Source organism: Monomorium pharaonis, unplaced genomic scaffold (assembly GCF_013373865.1).
Source record: "Monomorium pharaonis isolate MP-MQ-018 unplaced genomic scaffold, ASM1337386v2 scaffold_714, whole genome shotgun sequence".
NCBI lineage: Eukaryota > Metazoa > Arthropoda > Insecta > Hymenoptera > Formicidae > Monomorium > Monomorium pharaonis.
This window is the reverse complement of record NW_023416038.1, coordinates 1-22,221: the sequence shown is the minus strand read 5'-3', so window position 1 is coordinate 22,221 and position 22,221 is coordinate 1. Positions and strand designations below refer to the sequence as shown.

Genomic DNA, 22,221 nt, shown 5'->3' with positions numbered 1-22,221 from the left:
TCTTATGTCTATACGTTTTTAATTAAATAAATGATTACATTGTGAGCGTGTATTCAATTAATGGAAATTTTAATAAATTTAAATAATTATTTAATAAATTTGTCCATATTGAGTGGCATATAATTATTTCTTGAGTATATTTATTTAATACATTTGTATATAATTGTGTATTGATCGTATAAAATATTTTGATTGCAATACAGGCATTATAAGTAGACAAGTGAAAAAATATTGACGTCCATTTTATCATAATTACTTCATTATAATTATAATTATTGAATAACTAAGACATTTATCGATGATACCTTATTTATTTAAAAACATCGTGTACTGTAATTATAAAATAATTATAAAGATATAGTGGAATACTGTTTACAATTACTCAAAATACTATTAAATTAAATTTCATTGTTTCTGACATAAAATTACACCTGTAATTATTGTTATTTCTTATTAATTTTATTCTAATATCTACAAATGTTGTTAAAAAAATCTGGCAAAATCTTTTCCATATAAAAACATTTATAAAATATGTCCGTATATGTTTTTGTCTTCTTGTATAATCTGTATTTCAAATATATAGCAAAAATAAGAAGAAAAATTAAATGATTAAAATAAGCTTAGTTATTTATTTTATAAAAAGTTGAAGTTCGAGGGAACAAGAAAAGATTGTTTATATGTAATCATATAGAAATCTAATAATTCAATATAGAATTATATAAATAATTACATGTATACAACATGGAATAGAATCTAATCACAATTTTTGTAGAAAACCAATAAACAAGTTATTTTTTTAAATTATTCTTCTCATTTTTCCTTTATATATGCGGACAGATATTGCACAAAAAAGAGAAAAAGGCACATATAGATATACTTTATATGTAATTATATATATTTATATTATATTCTTATATGAAAGTTTTTTAAAAAATAAGAATATGAAATGTCTCTGGTTAGTTCAAATCCTTGGTCCAATCGCCGTCACTAATCACCCTCACCAACAACTCGCTACTTTTCTCGCTCTTACATTAAATACATCAATTTAAATTAATTAAGCATTATGCATTGATCCCCGTCATGGACATTTGACCTATTATGAGCGAATAATATCCACATCTCGCATCGCTAAAATCCTACTATACATTTCTATTAAAATACATTTTTCTTGTCTCTAACTCTAATAACATACTTACACATTTTTATTTCACTAAAAAGGGACTAACAATTGCTAAATTAAAATTGCCGGAAAGTTATAAGAATATTTACAAATTTAATCTGAGATCGGACCGAAGCCGTTTTGTGAAGAATTTCGAGATCTGTTTCTATGGGGGTCCGATCCAAATTTCGATTCTCTATAAACAAATGAAACATCTAAATATCTCTCTGCTCGGTGAAAATTGCGTGAGAATCACAAAACGCTTCCTTTTTCTTTCTTTTTTTTTTCTTCGAGCTCGTATACATCACGCGTTTCACCGTGGCGTTGAACGTAAACGTAAACTATCACAGTAATCGCCACGAAAATGCGCGCCGCGAGAGTACGACGAGTAAGGTTTCACCGAAAATGAAAATGTAAAACTTGAGTTAATTCCACGCGTTTAGTTAAAGGACGAAGTGGTCCCTGCCGCTTGAGCCTAATTAAACGGCACACTTTCAAAACGTGTCCATGTGAATGGTATCCATGCTGGAGTACATATTGGGCACGCTGTTTCTGCTGTTCTGGCCGAAGACAACCACGTCGACGGCGTCGTCGTCCAGCTCCTCCGAGAAGGTCACGAGAACCTGCACAATTCCACAGCAAATTACATGATAATTCGCGGACCAATTGCTATGAGAGAATCAATTCAACAGCCGCTGCAAAACGGGTAAAAAAAAAGTTCTTACCGCGCGTAAGCTGTAAAAGAATTTTGGAATTAAAATTTCGACGGCGAGTGAACTGACACAAAGTTCTTTTTCCTTTGACCTAATGTATATCCGTAATGCTAGGTTTTCGGCGAGCAATTTTCTTTCTCCCCGCAACAAATATCCGCGAACGATGCTGCTTTCGTGCGCAACGCGCAATTTCGCTTTGCCGATCAAACCTCGTGCAACAACGCTCGCGCCTGCAATTTCCTCGTGGCTGCAAATCGCAAAACTCAAGTTCAACGCGAGAGAACTGGGTGCGAAAACTTTCGGTCGTTGCGTCGCTCTCTCGTTGTGCAGTTTCCCCGTGCGTGCTTCGCGTTGAAACACGTTCTCGCAAACGGCGAACGACGCAGGCGGCAGGCGGGAGAGCTTTACTTGCAACCAAGACCCATAAAAATCTAAAAACTTCTCCGACCGGCCAGGAGTTCGCCTCTCCGATTTACAGACAGGCGTGCTACGATACTGGAAAAAGTCCCGCTTCGCTCGCGAGATCGCCGTAGCGTCTTTGTGTCGCGGTGAGAAATGCATTTACATAATATCTTAACGCCCCGCGGGCAAACTTGGAACGATCTTTTCTCCGGAATGTACGAGTTGAACTAATGTGGTCCAATATTGAAAACTATCGATTGTAATTACTGTAAGGTAAAAGGCCGTATTATGAGACACTTCTTTGCTACACTGAGATGTTTTCATCTACATTTAATTGATTTAACCATGAAATCTGATTTCTTTTGCTTGATTGATACATTTTATGTTTATTTTAATGAAAAACATTGCTTATAAATAATTTTGAGCTAAAAAAAAAATTTAACAAACGAATAAATTACAAGAACATTATGATCCCATTTATGGGACAGTACTAAGTGGTATAGCCCCATTTTTTAGACAGTATGTACCTAATTATGAGACAGATGAATAAAACCACAAAACAAAGAATTTTTGCTATAAAATTTATTATTATTATCAAATTATAATTTTAAATATTAAATTTTTATAACTGTAAAAATTTTACATACCAACAAAGTTATTATTTAAAAATCAACTCTTACGATTACATTTCAATGACTGTTTTTTTATCACAATTATTGTATTTCTTGTTTAATTTTTTTTTGAATTTCTTTCATTTTTTCTTGTAATTCTTTCTTTTCTTTTGCTAGTTTTTTTTTCTGTTCTTGTAATTCCTTCTTCTTTTTTATCTTTTCTTTTTTAATTTCCTGAAGTTTTTCTTTTTGTAAATGATGATTGAACCATTTATCGGAAGTCACAGCAGATGGTAGTTTTGATTTTCCTAAAGCTTCAACTTTACTCCTTTTTTTGGAGGGTAAATATTTTAATGGGAGAGTAAACGCTTCGGAAAAATCATCTGCAAGACTAAAATCAACAGCTGAAAGATAATATTGCTATATTATTAAATAGTGCGTTACTCCAGTTAGGTATTTAAAGTTTACTTTTTTGTTAACTTAATGTACAAATAAGTTAATTATTTAGTTCGTAAGTTTCTTAACATTCAATCTAGTCAATCTAGTAGTTCTGACGCTCATAGTACTAACCTTGATTAGTATTTACAGAAATATTCTCTTTCTTATGTGATAAGTCATCTGGTAAGATATTATCTACCATAGACCGATTATTATTGCTTTCAGTGTTATTGTTTCTTGAAGAACTGATCATACCAATACTCTCTGGTTTGATTTGAATTATATCCTTACGCTCTGAAAGAAATAGATAAATAAAATAAATAAAAATGTTTGAATAATGAATATATAGTCACAAAATCTTGTCTACAAACCTATTTGATTATTTTCTAAAGAAGTACCGAACTGCTGTAGAATACTTTGATTCTTTTGAGAAGGAAAATCGATAGAATCTACATCTAATGGAATAATCGTAGAAGTATCACCAGTAGAAGTATCACAGACTAGTTCTAATAAATCTTTTTCATTGTCAGGTACGTATAAAACTTCAGAAACTATTTTATAATCATCTTCAATAACAGACTCATTGATCAAATCAGGTGAAGCTTCAGGTTCAAAGAAATAAATAGGTTGTATCAAATCACTTTTAGGAGTAGTGTCGTTCGCAGTAGATTCATTCGTAGATAAGAGTTGATTAATACGGATATTTTCTTTATCAGTTTCTTGTGAAACTAGTCTAACTTTATGGGTATGTAAAATTTCAATATTTTTCACCGTTGGTTTTGTTTTTGAAATATTACCTAATCCATAAATATAAAAATCATATACATCATTTTTTTTTAATAAAAAACTGATTTAAAAAATCTAGTCTAAAAGTTGATTAAAAATTGATGAAAAAAATTCATTAAAATGTATTTTACAAAATGTATATATATACATACATACGTGTGTGTGTGTGTGTGTGTGTGTGTGTGTGTGTGTGTGTGTGTGTGTGTGTGTGTGTGTACAAATAGTAAAATTGAATATATGTGTATAAATAGTGAAGTTGTATATATGTATAAATTTAATTCATTACTGTACCGGTGGATATTTGATTTATTTGAACATAGTATTCAAATAAAGCTTTCTTTTCAATGTCACCAGTCCAAGATCCTTTAGATAAAGCATTTTTAAATTCTAAGAGTAGTTCGGCAGACAAATTGTTTTCGAAATTTTGCAAAAACTTTCTTCTTTCAGTCTCAGTCAAATCCCTCGAATCTTCTTGCTGATCTAAGGACTCTTTTCTTTTTTTCCTTTTCTTCAGAACGTCATAATCTACAGCATGAGGATTAAAAGGCCATAGCCCAGATGCTTTAAAACCACTGATAACAGCTTTCTTTTCTTCCATATTGTCCAGTGTGAATTTCAAAACTATAGGAAAATCTTCTTTTTTCAAGCGCATAACATTCTGCTGATTTTTCCATTTTGGCACAGCTTTTTTCCAAGCTTGTTTAAAAGGATGGAAGAATGATATGTCGAGAGGCTGCATAATATGAGTTGAGTTTGGAAAAAGCCCAATCAATTCTATTTTCTTATCTCGACAAAATCTCACTAGAGGTATGTTTATGTGCGAAGAGTGATTATCCAGAAATATAACAACTGGAAACTCAACCTTTTCACTGATAAGCCACGGATAAAACACGTTTGTGATATACTCGTAAAAGGTCTCTGTGGTCATCCAACCATTTTCAGATATACCAATACCCCAACTTTTTGGAGTATTTTCGACAATTTTCTTTGGTACATCTCCTTTATAAGCGTACATTAACATAGGGGGAGCACGAACACCATTTGCAGCATACATAAACAAAACTGTGAGACTTTCTTTTCCAGCGTCAGTTATGGTGTACACTGAGCGAGATCCTACTTCTATTAAGACTTTCTCTGAATCTGGACATAAAATAATATTAGTTTCATCACAATTGAAAACTCTAGTAGAAGAAATTTCTAGTAAATTTTTTTCTTTTAAATATTTTTTTTGATCGCTGAACCACTCTTGCAAATCTTCTTTGCTTACGGTTGCTCGATTTAAACTTAAATGCTGAGGTTTTCTCATTGTCAATTGCGGGTGACGTTTTCTGAACCCTTCATACCAATGTCTGCTTGGACGGTTTTCTTTGAACGGAGTTTTTTTTTGCAGCAATGTCACAAACTTCTGCACCGAGTCCAACAATTCTGTTTTTGTAACAGGCATCCCTCGTTCAGCTCTATACAGTACCCAATTTACTATATCATCTTCTTCGTTTTTTGATAAGACAGTTTCTGGTCCTGTTTTTCTTTTAATGGCATCAGGATTATTTTTCTTCCTACCAAGTGTGGCTGCAGGAACTCCAAATGCAGCTGCAGCTTTTCTTAAAGAAACTCCTGAATCGATAGCTTTCAAAGCATGATCCATGTCATCAGACGTATAGTTAAGCCTTTTAGTTTTTTTCTTTTTAGAAACTTTTTGTGGATTATTCACAAAAACCATGGACTTTTGTTTTATTTTGTTTGCTTTTTTTTCTTTTGATCTTTTTAGACTCTTGCATGTTTGTTTTTCCTGTTGATCCTTTTTTCTGATCCTGAGATTTGTAACTTTCATAGTTCATAATAATCTATTCTAAAATTATTAACAAATTTAGTTTATATCATGAATGTTCTAAAAAAATTTGTCTAATTTTATTCGTTATTATTTATAATAGAGGTTAGTTTAGAGGTTAGTTTTTAAACTTTTTAATTTCAATCACAATTCCACTTACCTATAGATAGATTTTATATTTCACAGATTAATTAAACTTATTAATTAATTTTAAGTAACAGCATATATGCAAAATATAAATTTTAAATTAAAAACGTGTTGCAAACAACTGTATCATAAATCAGTACTATACATAAATGTACGTGTCCGTCGAGAATGGGACGCGGACTTTTCGTCTCATAAACCGGAACGTTCGCAAGTTCCTTGTACGTATTGTGAAACACGCGAAATTAGAAAAATTATCAAAGCATAAGAAAAAAAACCTATATATACAGTTAAAATTTTTTTCAAAAGCTTTTGAATGAGCTATAAAACATTTTCAAAAGTCCTCAAGTAACTCAAATGAAAAAGGAAATATAGCTCGCGATTTTACGTTGTACGACTGTTATACTTACTTTTCTGAATGCATTTGGAGAAACAAATACTTTATATATTTTTTAAACAAAATATTTTAAAGCAAATTTCGTATTAATTGATTTATTATTTAAAATAATAATATAACTTTCTAAATAAAATTTTTTTATGAAAATCAAATTTTCGAATTATTTTAAAATCGATTTATACTTATGATGTATCATAAAATGGGACATTGTCTCATAATACGGCCTTTTACCTTACTACATGAAACACTCAAGCTAGAAAAGCTGCTATTAGTAATTTTCAATGTATTAATAAAACATATTATTAAAATGAACTAATATTATTAAAATACAGATTCCTAATGCGTTATTATTTTGAAATATTACATTTTTTAATAGATAGAATGGATAATAATATATATCTATTTTAATTTTATATGTTAAATAATTAATAATAATATAATTTCAATTATTAAACAGAGTATTAATTTAATATTGTAATATTACTATTCTGGTCCAACTTAAAATCAGATTTCAAGATTAAAAGTAACGATGTATAGTTATGAAGAACTAAAAAAAATGTATAGAAATATTATTTACAAAAAATATTATTAAACACTAAAATCTACTATGACCGTTTGTTATCCTTATCTAATTTTAATTGTGTTATAAGTTTTTAATATTTCGATCTTGTAATCTCCTTTACGGTTTTATTTAACAAGACGTTTTAATTATAATTCTCAATAACCCGATAAATCCGTTCTTTGGCACTGTAACAATCTTTCTTTCTCAATTTAATCTTCCAAGCGTACTTTGTAATTTTGAAATGTAGATCTTATTTGTGTTACATGTCTTTGTTTTTCTTTGAAAAATGGTTTCGCACGCAGTTGCGAAATCCTTGGAAGAAGACTTCCGCGCAGATAGTTTTCCGTTGCATCACGGTAATCTAGAAGTTCTTAGATTCGGACCGGCCCAAGTTTACTACCGCTACTTAGGACTTAATTTATATTCCGAACCGCGCTAACTTGAGCTGTTGCTATTGTCGTTATTCTGGAAGCTGACAAAACAACGGAGGGTTCATGGCAGTCCTTAATGTTCGCGCGGACCAAGTTTCAAGAAGTAAGGGATGAATACGTGACGCAAGTTTGTATTTAACGACGATTTAAATACGCCCAAGAGAAAACAGATGACGGTGTTTTCCAAAGTGGAAAACGTTGAGCGGTAAACTTCCCTCCTTTAACAATTAGCAATGATAATCCCGAAGACGCTCCCGAATTCGTGCGGGGGAGGGGGGGAGAATGAAATGCAATTGCGCGATAAATTGTCGCATGCGTCAATATTTTCAGAATGAACCAATTACGTAGAAATTGCGAGATGTCACACGGGGCTGATAGATCGGGTTGCATTATCGGTCGAAAAGCAATTCTACGTCTGATGACAAAAAGGTCCCATAAAAACTACTTCTCTCGTTTCAAGTACTGAATTTCTCTCCCTTTACGCGCCGTCTTATAAATGATCAATTAAGCTGCTATTATTCATCGCATTCGATAACGTTCCTCTTGAATTTCTCGTTTCAACACTCTCTCTCTCTCTCTCTCTCTCCCTCTCTCTCTCTCTCTCTTTCAGGGAATATTGATATTTTATTCGCGTTCTCGTCACACGCAATTTTTTAACAGATTTTATTAGATGTACGAAATCTGTTTTGCCCGAATCTCTCATCTCTAACAACGTGAATAGCATTAATAACGCGAATAGCTCGCGAAATGGTCGCACTGGTGAGGCGTAAGGAAAGAGTAAATACATTTTGAAAAAGTCATTTCCACGCCGTGCAGTCCACTCGTTTTCTCGTTTTCACGAAAATTAAATCATGCCCTTTTGATCGAGATCGATCGATCACTCTCGAGCAACGATTTCAATTCCTCGCCTTCCCTCGCCCGACGGTTCATTTCATTGTGGGACCGCTTCTTAGAATTTTCAGACGCCGTAGAACTGTGAAGGATAGCCGCGGAAATGGATTGCGCGCACTTTTCCGCACTAAGATCTACATACCGGCGACCCCTCCGACAATTTCGCTGTCGCGCAATATCTCGCCGTTGCGTGATTTATGATCATTGCTCGCGAAACACCGAATGATGTATTGTCGAGTGGAGTGACGTAACAAGTGGAAAAAAAAGATCTCTGCCGTTAATCCCGTTTTCCCACGGCTTCGCTTTATTCCGCGAGGAGTATTTTTTCGCGTGTCTCTCGTCCCCGGTGACGCAGTAAATTCTTAATCCGCGCATTTCGTATATGCGCAATAAAGTTCGCTTTCCCCTTACGACACGCGAAATATTCCACGCGAGCGAATCGGGACGGATATATAGAAAAAACAACCGTGAATAATTTTACACGGAACGTGAAAATAAATACGGCGCTCGCTGCAAAGTTGTATTTTAACCCCGTTTCATTATTCTCATTCGGACACAGCGCGTTTTTATATACACAAAAAAAAGTCTAAATTTGAAGAAAAACAAAAGCGAGGAGATTGCAAGCTCTATGTGCCGTAATGATCACTTTTTCTCTCAAAGCTAATATCGTATCACGCCGTCGCGTGAATTCTCCCCGCGCGAACTCGCGCGAAACTGAATTTTCCGCAATCCCCGGGATCCCGGCCGCACGGACACGATGCGCACAATTTACGAAAAAGCAATAAATAAAAGCAATATATATTGTGACACACCCGTTACCGTGTCCGTGGTTACACAACGTTAATTAAAGCTAATGCGTTCATGCGGCCGGTGGAGGACTCGCATGTGAGAAGTTTTTTTAATTACCCTCGAAATTAAATTTTTCTTTATTAACCGACTTATGCAAATACGGTCGCCGCGTCTTTGCGCGTGCCGGTAAATCTCGCAAAGAGTTTCGCGAGGAGAGTTCGGCGAGAGTGAAAACGGAGCGCAGATGCAAATTTCCTCCGTGCACTACGACACACGGACATAATTCGTCGGGCAGAGAGTAAGTTAGAGGCACACACGGAGGAGGCCCACTCAATTACATGACGGTTGCGCGTCCGCGCTTTAAGAAAAAAAAAAAATTATTCCCAGATAAAAGCGCGGGGCGCTTTACGCGCGAGGGAAAGAAGGGCGCGGGACGTCATCGCGAGAGAGGAAAACAGATAGGGCGGCCCTATAATTCGCACAAGCGCGGCGCTTCTGGGTTTAGCGGAAAGCGCGAGCAGCCAGCAGCGGATCCTCCGAACGGACAGAAAGTTCTTCGCGCATGATGGTGTGGCGCGAGAGAGAAAAAAAAACTGTAACCGCGGCGCGTCGTCGTCGCGCGATTCTAATCCGATTGGCGGTTAATTTAATTGCACTTTAATCGCATCGTTCCGCGGCGTGTAATAACGTTAAATACGCGACTCGAGAAATGTATGCGGGACTTCGACCCTTTGACGGCCTTCATACGCCGACAATATATGTATTCGTCGGGGCAAACGCCTGCAATCCCCTCGCATTGAAGCGAAAGACAGTCGTCGTCGGTCGCAACACACAACGCGCAAGGGCTTCAAAGTGCAGAGCGGAACGCGCAGGAGGAATATATCGCGCGCATAAGACATTTACATTTCGAGATTCCAGATTCGGGCTTCATTATTCAGATGGTGAATTATTTCGCGGCGAGGGAGGGAGGGAGAAAGGGAAGAAGGGAGAGAAATGAGCGAACGGTTAATTAACAACAGTTTTCGCAGAGGGTGAAGGGAGAGGAAAAGGGTTGGCGCCGCGCGTTGCAGCTACCCGGAAGCATTTAAGCGGGCTCATAGAGGCAGCCAGCCGACGTGCGGACGAGCGTTTCCTGCCAGCCTGTAGTAAACCATCGCGAGGGTGTGTGTACGTAAGCGGAACTACAGACGGGACGGGCGGACCCATTAATATCCGTCAGGATCGGTGGGACGAAACGCGGGATCGTCTTTGGACGACAGGAGGAGGCGCTGGTGCATCGCGCGCGCCACGGCGGTGCATCATCTGCTGAAGACAAGCCCTTAGAATATCGTGACGCCCATTCACCGTCGCCGGATCCGAAGGTTCACCCGAAGATCACGTCGCGAGAATTAAAATATCGCGGGTACGAGCGGGCACGAAAGTCTAGTAGGAGGCCAGAATCGCGAGGCTCGAAATCGGGCTGTAACTTTACGTACGACACTTTGATTGCAAAAGCAGGCTCGTAAAAACGCGTCGACTTCGCTCGGAAAAGCGAAACATTTGAAAATCAAAATTGACGAGAATCCACGAAACGCTCGCGCCGCGCTGTTCGTATCGTTGAATTGGATTCACTGACCTGATCCAACGAGCTCTGTGTGAGCGTGTAGTCGGTGGCCTTAAGCTCCTCCGCGAGCAGCTTCAGCTTGCTGAAGCTCACGCTGAGCGCCATGTCCTGGCTCCGCGGCAGCAAGATCCGTGCAGCTGTCGCCTGCCTCGAGGAGATCATCGCCTGCGGCAGATATTTCAGGATAACCCTCCTAAGATCCGCGGCGGAAACCGGCTGGCCGAATCTCAGAAAGGCGACGTATCCTTCGCCGAATCTGAAAGTCAAATCGGTTTTACAAGTCTCAGGATACGGGCTTGCGACGCGCGCCAAATGACCCTTGAATTAACCGCGATGATCGCAATAAAGAAATAGATGGGGAAGTTTATTCCGGCACAGAAGAGAGAGAGAGAGAGAAGGAGAAAATGTGTGTGTGTGTGTGTGTGTGTAGTGTGTTAGAAGATTGCAGGGGCCGTAAGAGAAGAACTCGATTTTATTAGCACTCTTAAATTCTTTTACTCACGGATCTATATCTCAAACTCGGGCCTGGACAAAGGATAGAAGGAGGATGAACTTTACTGCGCGCTCTATACTGTAACAAAGTGCACTCGCCATTCTTTATCATTCAACGTACTCTCTCCGCGACGTATACGAGAGCGGATTGCAGGATAGGCTGCTAACGTGGACGGGACCGTATCGTAAATTTCTTACCCTCGACTACGGCAGCGAGAGACACTGCGACAGCGAAAGAGTTGACGCGGACGGGAGGATGGACGACGAAACATATTTTCCGATATCGTTTCCGAGTGCATTTTAACATTTAAATATTTACCGCACGCCACGTTATTATTCCGAATCGTATCGCGTTTAATATAGGAACATATTCGGTTGAGCTGAAAGGCTGGCTTTGTTATCACAGTCAATTCATTTTTTTTTTTTGCCATGTTATTCTTTCATTAAGAAATCAAAGTCAGCTTAGACCTCTTAGACGTTGTCATCGCCCTCGAGGTTTTAGACTCAATTAAGTGTCTCCGGCAATCTAATTAAAATGCGGTTATGGCAACTCTTTAAAATTCCTTCGGTTAATGATTGTTGGGAGAAAAAATATTTGTAATTTTTAAGCTTCCCTCGTGCCGGGAATCTAATGAACCTGAATCACCGGACTTTTTCCCAGCCCATCGCCTCCGCTCTGTATCCGTCTTAGCTACCTCAAGAGGATTGTTCGACAATATGAGATGGTATAAAGATAAGAGATTTCAATTGAGGAATATATTCGTTAAGCTGCGGGACCAGCAAGGATCCGTAAGTTCACCAGTGTAGAGAAAAGGATTGCAAACAGGAACGGAAAATCAGAACTGATAGAAGCGCCGAGCTTACTGTGTACGGTTTATGAGTCTGCTGGGAAAATCCGGGTTAAAGAGACGCGCTATATTCTGCGAAAGAGGAAGTTCGAAGTGTAATCTTACTTGTGCTTCAAATGCTGCGGTGTTCCTATACACCTGAGACCGGCTCGGGCGAGAATGCCTACCCTCGTGCAGAGATTCTCGCATTCGGCGACGCTGTGCGACGTCAGTATGACGCATCCTTGACTCCTCGTCACTTGTCTCACGGCTCTGGCCACGAGATTCTTCGTCGCAGGATCCATTCCGCTTTGCGCGCAAACAAGCAGCAATATTAATACAAAATTAAAGAGAAAAAAAAACAAGAGATCTGTGTGATCTAATTCGAGGCGAAACTTGCGAATTTAAATAAAGTTATTTTATTTACTGCTATATTTGTAATCGAAATGTAGAATATTATATTGTAATACACAGATTTTTTAACATAAGTTTTCTATTATTGATAGTCTAGAAAATTTTAAAGTTTATTTATAAGAAAAAGTGTTTTAAGGAAAAATAGAACTAAAAAAATAGCAAACTTTTTCTTAAAAAATGAAATCAATAAAACACTAAGCGTTCAAATTTTTGAATTTGGTCTTCAATGACAGGTACTCATATTTTGTCTATTATAAATCAATTTCATGGCATTTTAAATATAGTAATAAATGACACCTAAATGTAAAGTTGTACTTATTTTCATGCTTCATTTTTTTGGAATTTTTTCACTTAATTTAATCTTTCCATCTAATTTATTCTCCTATCTATCCTTAAGTAACTCTCATACGAAATTAACAATCGCAGTTGTAAAATTATGCGAAATACCTCGTGGGCTCGTCCATGAGGATTACTGCGGCAGGAGCCATAACGCTTATTGCAGCGCATAATTTCCTTTTGTTACCGCCGCTGAGGCCGGAGACCCTTCGATGAGCGTACTTGAGTAGATCGAACCTCTTCAACGTTGTCTCTACCGCCTGAAATAATAAATGAAATCCCTGATAGAATTCCAAATTTTTGCAAATTCTTAATTCTTACAATTTAGTTCGCTTCTGCAACTCTGAGATTGAAGAATTTACGATAAAAGAAGTTTACGAGAGCCTTCAACAATGCTTCTTAAATATCGTAAACGCAAATAAGAAAGATATATTATAAATTTATTAGTTATTAACTAAAAGATGAATCTCTCAATCACTGAATCTTTAGGCTGATATTTCTTGTACGATAAAACAATTTTTCAAGTCCCAGCTATGAGTGAATAAATCTCATCTCTAATTAATTGTATTTTTACATATCAATTTATATTCTTCTATTATTATTTAAATTATTAAGTTTTAATCAACAGGCTGAATTTCATATAGATTTCTATTTTCCATTTATTCGTCCATTATTTACCTTCGGTACATTGCTCAATCCGCAAACTTCACCATGAATCGTCAAACATTGGTGGGGGCGTGAGGAATCCGTCCAGGGCGTCGCTCTGAGGGCAGTAGCCGACCTCGCCGTTGCATAAGGGCCCCGCGCCAATCTCGTTCCCCTTCAGAATAATCTTCCCGGCCGTAGGAACGATTTCCGTTGTCAGCATCTTGAACGTCGTGCTTTTTCCCGCCCCGTTCACCCCCAGGAGGCCGAAACATTTCCCGGCCTGTACGCCGAAGCTTAAATTTTGCACAGCGACATTCGTCCCGTACACGCTCTTGTACTCTTTCCGCAGCTTCATAGTCTTCAGAGTATCGTCGACCATCCCGGTCTCGATCCTCAGCCTCTCCCTAGCAACGTCATCGTCCTCCTGCACTGTCTCGTAAGTGACCTTCTGTCTCCTCAGATCGGGCAGGACTCGACACTCGATTATCAGATTCAGCACGAACAAAATCGTGCCGATTATAAACAGGGAGACGAAGTGGTAGCCGAGAAGGTCCCAGCTGAGGGGAGACTTGTAAGTGTCCATGTGAAATCTCTGCAACAATTCGGCGGTGATGTCGTTCCTCGTGATCGCGACTAACCCGTCGGCGAGAATGTATTGCGGGAAGATCATTAGAATGTGATGCAGCATGTTCCTCACATCTTCGGCCGCTTTGGTTTTGCCGAGGATGTCGAGGACCAAATAGTCGCTAGGCAGACCACGCCTATGAAGGTATTTACGCAGAAGAGCACCATTGTTGGACAGGCTCGAGTCGTCGAACGCTTTTTCGGCTAGATGCGAAAATGGTAACGCCGCCCATCTAAAAAAAAAAAAAATAATTGGAGTAACGTCTCAGAGATACTTACGTTATGTCGATTTTACGCCGACAGTTAAGTGCGAATAGCTTACGCGAACAGAATTAATATGAGACAGACACCGGCCAGATTATCTCTCGCAACATAGGCCGACAAACCAAAGATCTCGAAAACAATGACCCGCTAGACACAGAGCACAGCTGAATACCTAAATGGAGAAGTACCATTTAAAATGATATTTAAAATCGTATTTTAAAAAATCCGTTTTTAGCGGATCTTCGAAAAAAAAATTCCCGCATTTTCTCCGCCACGTTAACTCACTATGAAGTCGCATATAAAATTGTCGTCCAATACGTAATAGGATGAACCCCGGCCAGATAGAGTATTCTCTTCTCCTCTGTCAGTCGTTCTCTGACTATCTCCTTCGTTCCCTGCGCTGCAACCATACTGAAGAGCTATCAGAAGCACCAACGCCACGCCGACATCCGCCACGTGCTGCACTCTGAAGAAATGTGAAAAAGTATAACGTAAAATTTCTGGTAGTTTTGAAACATTTAAATGACGCGGTCCACGTTATAAATATTTTGAATTATTTAAATTTATAATATTATTTTTAATATTATTTTAAAAGAATAAAGTATTATTAACTCTTTTTAAATACTCGGTATATCAAATTCTCAGAGTTCTCTTTTCTGCGCGCACAATATTTAAAAATAACAATTTATAATTGTCGTTGTTGCAAGCACAGGAGCAACATGCATGGATATGATGATGCTTCATATTCATTACGAAAAACAAACAAAGGTGATTATATTGTGGGCGATTTGAAGATACTAGTGGGAACTCTGCAACGTAACTTCGGAACGCGCGCATCGATCGGCGTGAATACCGAATGATGCGGTACGTTAATTAAAGTAAACGAAACGTCTACGCGCCGGAACGTTTCTCACTCGTCGGCGCGCTCTTGATTCAAGAGCCCCGCTTTCAAAATCGCGAGCGAATGCCTTCACCTGTCCGTTTGAAGGAGGAAATCCCGCCCGCATCCCCGTCACGTGAAGTTCTAGCAGTTAATTAATCCCGCGGGCGCACACGTAACAATCACACGACGGGGAATACCTTCGACGGAAATTTCCCGCCGCGTTAGAGGTAACGCTTACATCGTCATTCGATTCAACTGATCGCTCGATAGCTTCAAGGGGTGATTGAATGTGGTTAAGTGCCCTTGTATCCCGGACGCACGCAGGATTGCCTCGTTGAGGGCGTTCAGGTACCCCGGCATGGCATGGTGGCCCTTGTTATTGTACCAAACAATAAAAAGGGGATCCTCCTTGGAGTGCGACAGAGACCAACCGCCGTACCTACAAATCGTTGTTTGTACAGAAAATCTTAATATCTGACTCTACTATTCTAATGCGATATTGAAATCTACCGTCTCTCTATGTATTCCTGATGCGTTGAAACGATCCAATCCAAAGTAGGTCGACCAGGTAGAGTTTGAAGAAGGCCCTCAATGGGTTTGGAAAGTCCTCGACAAGTTTGTTGGCCATCTATACATTCGCAAGTTCCGGTATCCTATGAATTGTTTTGAGATTAAATTACGTGATGAACACGTGATAATGTTTATAACTTATTTGAAGTTTTCATGAACTTTAAATAATTATCACGCGCTTTCGTACATTGGGTAAGGTTTGCCATGCGCCAGCATAATCATCCCCGAAGCGATCGTGCAGCTGCATAGACACATGTTGTAGGAACGGATCATTACTGTTGATACTGCAATAACAGGATTGTAAATAAAACATTGAAAATATTAGGTAGAAAATGTGGATATTAATTCAATTTAATTTGATTGAATTATTATCGATATTGCAATAATAAAAGAAAACGTTAAAAATATCAGATAGAAAATACGGACTTGATTAAATTTCATTAAATTTAATTTAGTTTGAGTGATTAAATTAATTAAATTAAATTACGTTTCTCTATTTTATTGAATTCAAAGCTTTAATTTTCAGAAATACAAACAAAGTACATCCTTTAACTGGTTATGTTCACATCAACGAGATTTATACCAGACGTCTTGTTCTTTATTTCTTCTTTCTATCAATATCTTTTTATTAAATTTCTCCTACCTGTAAAAGTAAGTCGGTTGAGTGTCGTAAAGTTTGGGGGTTAAAAGCCAGAGGCGGCTCGTTCTCGGACGGTGGCCGTATCAGAGAAAATCCCATAGCAACTGCGACGAACATGGTTGGCAATACGAGCGCGGCCAACGGCGCTCTCCAGTCTCTCGCAAAATGCCATATCCTCTTTTTTATCATGGCTTTCATCTGTCGAATTGGCGAGGGCTTCAATACCATGTCGGTAATTAAATCGACGTTGTCATCTAACGTTGGAGCTCCTGCGCAAAGCAAAAACCTTTATTTTTCTCTATGAACTTGCTAGAAAGTTAATTATACTACACACACACACACACACACACACACACACACACACACACACACACACACACACACACAACACACAGAAACAAATTAAACTAAACTTTTTTCTTTAAAAATGGTAAAAACTATTTCTTTTAATCTGAATAGTGTTTAATATCCAAGACAGTAATTTTGGAGTAACACAATATAACGTTAATAATTAGTGGCTTTATTGTTTCTTTTTCTACTTTTTGTCAAGTATATTATAATTTTAATTATAATATAATTAATTCTTATAAAAATATTAGATTTTTAACATTTGTTATCAATTTTATTTTTAACTTTCGCTCTCTCTCTCTCTTGTCTTTTTTTAAATTCTCCAATGAAAAGTTAAATAAGATCTTTTAATTAAAAGATGGATTTTATGTATGTCACAGCGCGTGCACGTGGAACATTTCTCACCATGATCTACATTAACAACGCTATCTTGACTCGCTCTGATAACACTCGATCCGTTGTCTGCTCGCGCGCAAAGATCCAAGAAGACTCTTTCCAGAGTGTCGCACTCCAATGAGAAATGCGAGAATCCCAACAAGCTTATGGTTGTCCTCCAGCGCCCTTCGCCACTTGCGCGATGCTGAAACAACCCTGGCTTTACTCGAACGTAAAACGCAGGTATTTAATCGATTTTGGTCTCGAGTATGATTACAACGATTTCCCCCTTAAGATAAATCACGAGGTTGAAGCGTCAAATATTTGCGAGGACGGTACGAGAATAACAAGCGAGTATTATCGTGAATCACTGTGCAATAAGTAGATTTTATCTAATATATCTTCTGCTTAAACGTTCTGCAATATTGCACGCAAAGTTTATGTGAGCTCTTTAACGCGGAAAAAAAAATTCTGAATGATATACAGCATAAAAATTAATCCAACTTTCCGGCGACGCACTAATAATTAACATATCGGACATTTACTCATTGTTAATGCCATTTTTCCCCTGGAAAGGCAACATGATGGTGACCTCTGACTACGGAGACCTCGTTCATCGTGGAGTTTGGCATGATCTCCTCGACCACGGTACGAAGAGCCTTCAGATTCTTCTTGTCAACCGGCTCTGCTATGCCTCCTATCCCCACCTCCCCGTTGGGATAATGATCGGGCGGGAAAGCTATATTCAATCTGTATCCCGTGCCGTGTGTCACCTTCAATGTCAGTGGTGAACCGGTGCATAAGATCTTCCCTTTGTGCATCACCACAACCGTGTCGCTCAGCATGTCGGCCTCATCCAGATGATGAGTCGAGAGGAGCACAGTTCGACCGATCCTGTGTTGATCGATCAGCCGCCAGATTCGTCGTCGGGCCGCGGATCTACACCAGGCACCAGGTTCGTCCAGGATCACCAAACGTGGGGAACCGAGGAAGGCCAGGGCCACGCAGAGTCTGCGTCGTGTACCGCCCGACAGACGCGACACGGGCTCGTGTTCCTGGCGTCCGAGTTCCAGAGAGGCTAGCCATTCTGTGGGAAAAAACAAAGAAACCGGTAACGTTTCTTCTCCAATCGATCAGATCCAATTAATCATTATAAATAATTTTTCCAAGAAGTTAAAAGAACTTTTTTTAATTAGAAAAAATTACAAGATTTTTTTTTTTTTAGTTTAGCATCTTACCCGTTAACGTTCTCTGCATATTGTTATTATCGTCATTAGGTCTCTTGAGCTTCCAATAAAAGACCAAGTGCTCCCTCGGTGTCAGACTTCCGATCAGCACGTTTTCTTGAGGACAGACTCCTATATCAGGCTTGCAGCCCTCCTCTCCGTTTAAGCAAATTTCGCCATTGGTCGGTGCTACCATCCCGGTCAACATCTTGCTGTAATGCAAATTAACGAACATTGCTCGAGCGTCGTCAAATTAGCGCGCTATCGAATCGATTTTAATGCACATTGAAGATACTTAGTTCAAAAATGATTTGAGGTATCAGACGAGTGCAAAAGTTCTGATGAGTTTCGATAGATGTAATCAATATTTTTTTTATTACTATAGATATGTTAATATACTATTTATCTCTAAACAGATAAGCACTAATCAGCTCTCGTTAAGAAAAGAAATTGGCTAAATTCGATGAAATGTTTGTGATGCTTTTAACTAAAAATAAAAATTTAGCGGAGCTCATCCTTTGGTATTAAAAAAAGTATTAATTACAATATCTATGGAAAACTTTTGCACACATCCAATATATATTTGACGGACGTCGCTCAAATTAGCGCGATATTGAATCGATTTTAAGCAGAAATAGAAAAATAATCAATTCGTAAAACGATTGACATACATAATAGTAGTCTTTCCTGCACCGTTTCTCCCAAGCAGACTTGTCACCTCGCCCTCGCAGAGCTTTAAAGTGAAGTCCTCCACGGCGACGACGTCCACCTCGTTCGGTATTATAGACCTTCCTGACACTTTCAAATTTCACGCCGATTTGCTTCTCCGTGACCGTTAAGTTACTAAGATCGCTTTCGTCATCTGCACGTTTGATAACAAATAATAGTTCGTTTTTATATCAAATCTACGATAATAATGCCTGCACAATCGAAAATACATAAGCTCTTACCGATTTTACGTCAGAAAAGCGAATTTAACAATTCTTTTCAAAGCAACTCCATATACATACCATATACATACGTAAAGAATACGAATATCTCTCTCAAACATAATTTCGGTATTTTTCAATAGAAAAAGACAAACAGGAACGTAATGTTCTTTTTTATTTAAACTACGTTCCAAGCGACACTTCGTGCAATACGTGCATTGCAGATATCATATAAACAATTCGAACGCAATGAAAATAATTGATACAGAATATACGATCACCTTAAAACACTTGCAGATTGAAAAAAATATAATACAACATTCGAAAAGAAAATCGAAAGATATGAACATGCAGATATGATCACATTTACATGCTTAAACACCAAATCGAGATATAAAAGCGAGATGCAAGAAAACATAAAAGGCACGATGTCCACATATATATTTACGGTAAAAATAAAAAGAACAAATTGATGCGACACAATTATAAACAAAAATAATTTTCGTAATGTAAAAACATAAATGATGTGCTTGTGCTTTTCTTGGAAATAAGGAGTATCTTTTTTCTCGACAAGTTTTTACAGAAACTCCGAAATTCTAAATTATTATAAACACCATAAAAACTATTGACTATAATTTCCATCGTTCTATCATAAAATTTAACCCAGTTTGCGTCATATCAAAGAGTTCTTTTTATTCCTGCTCCTTCGTGTCAGCTAACATGCGAGCTCATCGCTGGCGAACAACCAGCGCCAGACAGGCAAGCTGAAAAAAAACTTTCGTGACATGCGTGTGTGCACGGGGAAGAGTGCGATACCTTGGTAAGTGGCTGAGGGATGGAGAACGTCGTTAGTGAAATAGAGGTTGTTGACGAAGGCGAGGTAGCTCGGTCTGCCATAGAGAGAGCGTGTGTCGGCCCACCATAAGCTACGGGATCTCAAACCGTGAAAGCCCCTACCTGGAAAATTATCAGTAATGCTCGGCCGTGTTTTGCAGATAACTCACCAGGTCTCCTCATCGACTTCTCTCAAAACGACGCAATTTCTCTCGTTAAGTCGAATCCGCAATTCTGGACTTTTCTTGGAGGTGCATCTCGTGATTATACGGAAGAATGAAAGTACATCGTGTGAAATGTGCATGTGCAAAGTTTGCGAATATGTGATGATTTCGCATGCGTAATTTTATTCTTTTGTGTGCTGTGTGGTAGAATATGCGGAAGAGATATGTTAGAATATTTTTCGCTAATGAAATGACGCTATGAAATTATTTTAAATAGAAAATAATTGATTTATTTATAAAGTGCTTAAGTAATTAATTATTTAATTAACTCAATTGTTGACTCATTAATTAATTAATTGTTATTAATTAGCCACATTGAAAACATAGATAAATTGATATATTAAAAAAATTTGTGATCTAAAATAACACTTTTGTAATTTGTCACAAATTAAAAGCTATTAAAATTGATAATTCCGATACTTTGTAAAAACTGTATAGTCCCGATTACATTTACAAATACAAGTTTATTTCAAATAATTTTACCGCATAGCCCTGACGATTAGTATTGTTATCAACGAGAGAATTATGACAATAGGGAATTAAAATACGTACATAGAAAGGCAGATATATTAATTTTAAAGTATCACCTGCACCGATAAGATCAAGAACTTCATTAAAAAATTCTCTGATTGATTAAATCAATTTATATCCAGAATCATGTTCGCGCGATTATTGATCATGGTTGGTTTCGCATAGAAAAAGATAGGGAAGAAGAATAGTGTTAGTATTAGACAATTTCTACTTGTCACTCTTAACACCTTCACCAATGTCAAAGAATTATTTTAAAGAAAATAAACGGGAAGCACTTGTCGCGCTTGTACCTGAATCGGTGTATCTGGCGATTAGACAGCCGATCACAGCGTACAGACACCCATCTAATGCGATCATTATTAACAACAGTCCCAGAGTCATTGAATCACCAGGGTTCGATTCCTCCCACAAATTTGCCCAAGATAAACCGACGCCTTGAACTTCCTTTCGCACCGTGAACAGACATCCGTAACAGAAACTGGTTGACATGCTCAGGCACTATAGAGAAATAAATTGTTTTGCAATATTCTTGATAAAACGAATCGTTCGTTAATATTCTCGTCTAAAGCACAAAACTAAAAATTAGAGTTTTTTCTGGAATTTTTTTTCAAATTATTGTATATACGTTTAAATAAAATTTTGTTCTTTATAATATGATAAAAGATATTCTGATAAAAAATTTTGTGAGCGAAATAAAATTAATTATCAAGAGAAATATGATTTTTTAAATGTATACCTAATAATTATCGGCTCAGTTACACACTGTGAAATGTTTAAAATATAGGTTTCAATTTTTTAACAAAATTGATTGAATTCGATATGTATAAAATAATAATTAATTTATAGGAATTAATAATTTAATGGGAAAATAAAAATGTAGAAAAGCAGTATTTTTCTTTAAAAAAAATGATAAAAATGGGTAAACTTTAGACTTTAGAAGAAACTAGAATATCCCTTTAAATGTCACATATAAGTGGACGTTAATACTCAATTATATTTTTACATTTTAATTCTTCTCTTCATTTAAATAAGAATATTATTTTGCTAGCTGGACTTACGATGAAAAGTTTGAATCCCAATCCAAATACAGCCTCCATGGCGATAAACAATCATGTACGGCATATAAGTTAATAGGAACATAATTACTGTGGTAACAGCGGAGAGACGGCGGAGCTGAACATCGTCGAGATCATGTAGCTGAAATGTAATTATGATTTACAGTGGTTTATTCTGCAAAGTAGGAAATATAATCGTTTGTCCGAATACATGCAGTCGCACGACGGCAAGAAACTCTTGAAGTGG

General features: G+C 37.5%; 1 protein-coding gene and 1 pseudogene across 1 annotated transcript; both read right to left on the bottom strand.

Moving 5' to 3' along the window:
• Window positions 1-297: 297 nt before the first annotated feature.
• LOC118648805 lies at window positions 298-22,116 on the bottom strand (annotated as a pseudogene).
• On the bottom strand, window positions 2,965-6,162 carry LOC105833505. Its single transcript, XM_036295221.1, has 5 exons — window positions 6,098-6,162; window positions 4,401-5,958; window positions 3,695-4,120; window positions 3,456-3,617; window positions 2,965-3,289 (listed from the first exon to the last, which is right to left on the bottom strand). Exons 2-5 carry the CDS (start codon window positions 5,938-5,940, stop codon window positions 2,988-2,990), a joined length of 2,430 nt encoding a protein of 809 aa, XP_036151114.1. The 5' UTR covers window positions 5,941-5,958; window positions 6,098-6,162; the 3' UTR covers window positions 2,965-2,987.
• Window positions 22,117-22,221: the final 105 nt, after the last annotated feature.

Bases quoted from the DNA above. Each gene is read 5' to 3' on its own strand.
- LOC105833505 (XM_036295221.1), bottom strand. From the start codon at position 5,940: ATGAAAGTTACAAATCTCAGGATCAGAAAAAAGGATCAACAGGAAAAA. The intron at 3,618-3,694 runs GTTTGTAGACAA...TATTTCTTTCAG, and splicing joins TTTAGAAAATAATCAAATAG to AGCGTAAGGATATAATTCAA. The intron at 3,290-3,455 runs GTTAGTACTATG...ATTATCTTTCAG, and splicing joins TTCTGTAAATACTAATCAAG to CTGTTGATTTTAGTCTTGCA.